The sequence below is a fragment of the Alosa alosa genome, chromosome 21 (genome assembly GCF_017589495.1).
Source record: "Alosa alosa isolate M-15738 ecotype Scorff River chromosome 21, AALO_Geno_1.1, whole genome shotgun sequence".
NCBI lineage: Eukaryota > Metazoa > Chordata > Actinopteri > Clupeiformes > Clupeidae > Alosa > Alosa alosa.
In genome coordinates this window covers 10646057-10652456 of record NC_063209.1, presented here as the reverse complement: position 1 = coordinate 10652456, position 6400 = coordinate 10646057, and the positions used below count along the sequence as shown (strand labels likewise).

The following is a 6400-nucleotide window of genomic DNA, read 5'->3' as shown; positions in this document are numbered from 1 at the left end:
GCGAGAACATGTGAGAATGTTGAGAGAGAAAGTTAAGGAGACAGAAAGACAAACGAGCGAGATGATGGAGAAAGCAAAAGAGCAGGAGAGAATTCATCTAGAGATGGAGAGACAACCAAAGGAGGAAGAGAGACGAATGAAGGAGATGGTAGAAGCAGCAATAGAACGGAGGAGAAAACTAAAAGAGAGAAGAAAATAAAAAAAAAGAAAGAGGAATGAAGGTAGAGGCAACAAGAGAGCAGGAGCAGAATATGGAGTCCAAGGACTGTGACACCGAGAGCGACACATACACAGACTCAGGCGATTCTTTGATGGATGAGGAGGAAGAGAAGGAAGCAGTCAAGAGACGAGAACAAATAGGTGAGAGGAGACAAGAAGAAGTAGCAAAGCTTAGAGAGAAGATCTTATTGGCGGTCAAAGGAAGATCCCCAATAGATGAAAAAGAGAGGAGCAAATGGCAAAAGGTGAGAGGAAGAGAGAAAAGTTGAGAGAGAGGTAGAAGAAAAAGCAAGAGAGCAGGACGAATTAAGAAAAGAGATGAAGGCAAAAGCTGAAGAAGAGGAAAGGAAAAGGAGAGAGATGGAAGAGGAGCGATTGAGAAATGCGAGAAGGAAGCGGGGACCTAGGGAAGTGTTTGAGGATTTCTATTTTTTGCTCATAATAAAAAATTTTGACCTTAAAAGGCGTTATAAATAAAAACGTTCAAAGGTCTCATTTAGTTCTTTTGTCAAAATTATTTATACTTGCTTCACATTTTACACAGTGTCATATATTTTTTGGAATTGGGTTTGTAGGCTAATAAAGGCATTTGCACATGGCATATAGACATAACCATTTTATTTGCAATGCACCTTCCCCACACCAAAGACAACATTTGAATGCTGAACACAGTGAGTGAAGTAATCATAAGGTAGCATCAGCAGAAAATCACAAGATACATTCTGAATCATGCAGGAAATGCAGCTGCACATTGTCAAAATTGGAATTATTTGTGCATAGATCAATGGCCATTTTGGCAATTTTACTGAACTTTCATAGTACAGGGATATGTGAAAATTAGGTACAAATTTTTCATAAAGGCATGAAACTTGGTGAACTTGTACAGTTTAGAGTCTTGCACATTTTTGTTGGGATAATTATTGGCATAATTTTAATGGGAATTATGTGAGGATGCTGTTCATTGACTTTAGTTCAGCATTCAACACGATAGTACATCTCACCTTGGTCACAAAGATGAAGGCCTTAGGACTGAACACCACCCTGTGTCACTGGATATTTGACTTTCTCACCAACCGTTCGCAAGTGGTTAGAGTGGGGGGTCTGACATCTGACACATTAACCATCAGCACTGGTGCTCCCCAAGGCTGTGTTTTGAGTCCACTGCTGTACAACATCTACACATGTCAGAAACACGCTCCATGTTTAAGATCCCAGGAGACACGAATCAATCAGAAGATCTTTAAAAATACAATCTTTTATTTATATTCTCCTAAAATAGCCAAATGTCGCAAATAAAATGCTGCTTAATGTTCTCAAATGTAAATCAGTGTAAAAACAGTTCACAAGTCTAGTATAGTTCTCCAGTACAGTCTTTTCTCCAGGAGTCTAGTATAGTTCTCCAGTACAGTCTTTTCTCCGTCTTTCCTCCAGGAAGACGGCGTGTCCTCTTGGGGGTATCCCTGAAGGGCGGGGCGCGACCTGCGTGGCCGGCGGCTGGCTACAACAACGAGAGGGGAATCCGGAAGTGAGTCTTCGTGGCGCGTGCCTTCAAAACAACCAGCGGAGACACAGATTAGCGGCAGCACGGTCAGTAGCATTAGAGCCGGGCACTTTAGGTCCAATGCATAGAGAGAGGGAAGAAAACTACTTTCCTGCCTGACGTGGTTTGGCAGGCCGTTATGGTGTCCAATTCTCCCTCGAGTGGCTGGGAGTCCCGTGATCGTCCGGCGTGTCACGTCGTGGCTTGTGGCTAAGAAGAAAATAACAGACCCTCAGCGAGGTGGCTCCACAACAACAGAAGACCAATGGATACAAGGCTATTAGCAGAAGAAGCGTCCCTTAACGAGGATACTTGCGTGCGTGGTATCAATCCGATTGGGCCGAGGAAACCAGCAGAAGATGTCTATCCAGCGAGGAGGGATCCGAAGCACCGGCGACAGCGGAACACCAGCAGGGGAGACGAGCACCTGCGTCTGGGCACCCCATGGTAAGTCTCGGGTGTCTTTTATCAGACCTGGGTCCCGTGCTTTGGATGAGTAGGGGGTGGGGTGATAGTTCAGTTCATGGGCGCCATCTGTAGTAGTCAATTGTCAGCCCGCCCACCCTTAAGGCGAGACACGGCAGGTGAAAACATCGTTTTTTCATGCACTGGTCAATTTCGAGATTTTGAGCTAGTATGTTACCTTAGCATGTATTCTATCACACTACAACAAAAAAAAGTCCGATTTACACATTTAGGTGTTTATTTCATTATATTGTGTCTACTCGCGCCTGTATATTTCTCCTAAATTCAGCAAAAGTTAGCATTCTAACCTTGCATGCACTCCCGCGACCGTGGTCCAAAACATAACATGTGTACTACCGTTGGAAAGCTCTGTTTTTCCTGTATCACGCTGTGATCCATATATGGACACTTCCTTTGTATCAGTAACCAATCGTTGAAAGTTCAAAGGCGAGTCTAGGCTGAGAACGGAATCTCATTGGCTGTCTTTCAAGGCTGTTTTCTCAAAATGAGTTTCCACTCGCACTCTGAGCTCAAAAACTCCACTTCAGAAGCATTACATACACCAAACTTTCTAGACTTATGCCTAACTATATGTCGAAGATTTCTACAGAGGGGTTTGTTGATATATTATTCCTAGCCTGACTTACATGACATTTTATGCCTAAAACATGGAAAAAAAGCTATTTTTTTTAGGGCTAGTGACATAATTTTCTGATTTACAGGATAACAAAAGTAGATATTCATAAATCCCTCTGTAAATGTTTTCCCATCTAATATCTGAACACAATGAAAACATAATTTTGAACTTGGCTGTATCCAATGCTCAGGTTTCGTGCCTTAAAATGTATGCAAATTAGCGCATATTTAATTAGATAATGCCTAATTTGCATATGTAAACATTAAATTACAGCAAACTTGTAATACATTTTTTTCTCATATTAATGTAAGTAATCAACTGGGGAAGTTTCATAGTGATATCTGCTTGTTAAAAATTTTACCCTATTCACCTGTAGTGTCTCGCCTTAATAAGCTTCCCAACCCCAGTGTAAACAAACACACGTGAATCATGTCAAAATCGCTGCATACGCAATATCCGTGTAAAAAAATCGTGCTGTGATGGTTAAGCACGCAATCACCATAGCTTAGGAATTACACAAAGCCCATATCACGGTGGTTCACTGCAATCAAGGTGCCAACACACAAGATACAATACTGACAAAAACGTTTACAGTACTGGCCCGTTTGACATTTACCCCCCCACTTTAACAGTAGTCGTCCCGACTACGTCACCTACTGGTACCTCAGTGGCCTGGTGCCCTGTGTGCTTCGGGCTGAGGCGGCGTATTTCCTGGGCTTCTGTCTGGTCAGGAGGTATGAGTCTTCTTGGTGCCCCTGTTGTAGTGGCGTGACAGTCCCTAGGTGGTCTCCCCAGACCATCTGGCTTGGTTGGAGCTGGTGTGTCATGTCAGCTGGCGGGGCCTCTGCTTGGGTCGAGGGGTCTGGTATTGTCCTTTCTGTCCCGTGGGAAGCTGGGTCCTCCAGAACACCAGGGTCTGTACCTCGGAGCTTCCAGCCTGTAGTGGTGCTGGGCCGAACTTAATTCAGAAGGAATCTGGCCTTCTTTTTTGGTTCCTGTGGGAAGGACAGGGGACACACGTAGGTTATTCTATGTGCTGTCTGAACAGGACCTTCCTCACCTTCGGACGTGTAGAGGTACACAGGCTGGCCTGATTGCGCTGGCTGGGGACACCACCACGAAGGAGTCGGGTTAGCCATCTTGGGGTCAGCTTCCCGTAGGCTCGGGCGGGAAGTGCCGGAGGGAGGACCCGTTCTCCCACTTGTAGTTCTATTGCCTTGGCCCTTGATCTCGGCGGTCCTTGTCTGCCTGTTGCCTTTGCTTGGTGTGCTGTTTACGGCCCTCCATGCTTGAGTAAGCGCAGTGTTGGAAATGTACCCACCCATTGAGGGTTTGCGCTGTGTCGAAGGGCCAGCTTGGTGGATCCAGTCTATGGGGATCCGTGCATGTCTTCAAAGACTGTGAAGTAGGGTGTAAAGCCAGTGGTGCTGTGGGGGGGGTATTATTGTAGGCCTGTACCAAGGCAGGCAGTCTACATGGCCACTGGGCCTCGTCTCTTCGGTCAAGGTACCGCAGCTTCAAAAGGGTCTGATTAAATCTTTCACAGGCGCCATTACCTTTGTGGATGGTATGCCGTGGTGCGCTTTGTTCGGCAGCCATAGAGGCACAGCTGTCTGAAAAGGTGCCGGAGTGAAGGCTGCCCCACGGTCAGACAAGATATGTTCCGGGACTTCCATACACCTGAAACAGGTGCTCCCACACTGCTTTTGGCGGTAGTTGCTGCGGTCTGGTCCTTTGTGGGTACTGCAATGGCATATTTGGAAAACAGATCTGTCATTACTAAGATGTATGGATAAAGTATCGCCAGGGCGGCTGAGTGACAGAAAATCGATCCCCACAACATGGAAAGGGTAAGAGGTCTCAATTGGCACCAATGGGGCCCTTATCTCCGGTCCAGACTTGTACAGCACACACCTAGGGCAGTCGGCAGCCCATGCCATCGTGTCTCGCCTCATCCCATGCCAGAAAAAGCGGTTCTGTAGGATGTTCAGCGTTCGTTCTGCACTAGGGTGTCCTCCCGCCGCGCATGGTACTCCTGCCAGAGGGTTTTGGCACAGTTCTTGGGACAATAATCTGGCTGCAGGTCTGGTCGATACTGCCCGTGCTTGGGCATCTCTCCCAGGATATTTTGGGTTACCTTGATCTGGTCCCATTCACGCAGCAGCTGCTGAAGGTCCTGGCTCCGCGGTAGCACAGTGTTCTGGGGAAGGGCTTGGCCTTGTTGTTTCAAGCCAGTAGTTGCCTCAAGTCAGGGTCTTCCCTTTGTCTGTTGAACCATCCCGCTGTTTCCTCATGGATGCCTGGTTCTATCGGCTCCGCCTCGGTCAATCGGCTTGTGACCTCTGGTTGTTCGCCTGGGATCGGGATAACACATCGGCATTACGGTTAGTGACCCTGGGCGATAGCGAATGGTGTAATTAAAGTTGGCTAGGTGGGCTTGCCACCGTTGTTCAACTGCTCCCAGCTTAGCTGTTTCAAGGTGTACCAAAGGGTTGTTATCGGTAAACACATCCACCTCCATTTTCCCACAGGTAGTCCTTAAATTTTTCTGTCATTGCCCACTTAAGGGCCAACAGTTCAAGTTTAAATGAGCTGTAGTTGTGATCGTTCTTCTCTGTGGGGTGAAGGCTTGACTGGCGTGGCATTACTCTCTCTGTGCCGTCCTGGATTTGAGCCAGTACCGCCCCTAGACCCTCCAGACTTGCATCGGTGTACAGCGAATGGCTTAGTAAAGTCGGCATAGGCTAAGATGGGTGGGCTCTGGGGCTTCCTTCAACCTTAGAATGCCCGGTCACATTCTGCTGTCCACTGGATTGGAGCCGTCTTAGAGGTGGTGGGTTGCCATGCAACCAGGCCATGGAGAACATGCATCTTTTTTTTTTTCAACTATATTAAACCTCATCTACCTAGCAAATAATTTAACCATTTAAACTATATCCACCTATTCAACTGTTCAGTCATTCTTTTTTTTTTTTTTATTTGCAAACATCATTGACATTACAGAAAATGCAACACTACGACATGCACATGAATACTACATACGACAAACAGACATTACATTACATAAACACATACTGTAACTTAACAAGACATCACATTGACTTGGCTACAAACATAACACAACATAACATTAATAACAGAAAGGCTAAGGATGATTTTTGTCCAGGATGATTACAGATATGATTATCAGGGATGAAATTGATGACCGGAATGAAAAAAAGAAGGGGGATGGGGGGTGCGGATGGTAACTCTAAGAGTGTGAATGAGGTGGTGTTGGGATAGGGGTGGGATGGGGGGGGTGAGGGGTGTGTAGTATGTGAGGATGTGTGTGTGTGTGTGTGTGTAGCATATGTATAAGGCTGGTTTTGCTGTTGGGCCAGGAGGGAGAAAGCTGGAACATAGAGAGGGGAGGGTTTCAGGAGAGGAGTTGTAATTATTCTATTAATGATAAGTATAATAGCAGGAATAACTGGATTGCCTGGTTGATTGCCTGACTGATTACCCATGGGCACCCATTAATGGCCACAGTTCCACCCAGC

The 6400-nt window shown here is 46.1% G+C and overlaps 1 protein-coding gene across 1 annotated transcript in view; it reads left to right on the top strand.

Annotated features, from left to right (window-relative positions):
- Positions 1-215: 215 nt before the first annotated feature.
- The window catches only part of LOC125286845 (golgin subfamily A member 6-like protein 22), a 21965-nt gene continuing 15780 nt past the window's right edge, over positions 216-6400 (top strand). Inside the window, exons 1-4 of the mRNA XM_048232155.1 lie at positions 216-360; positions 1651-1744; positions 2018-2206; positions 3494-3595. Coding sequence (XP_048088112.1) covers positions 216-360; positions 1651-1744; positions 2018-2206; positions 3494-3595 — 530 coding nt within the window. The remainder of the gene's footprint in view (positions 361-1650; positions 1745-2017; positions 2207-3493; positions 3596-6400) is intronic.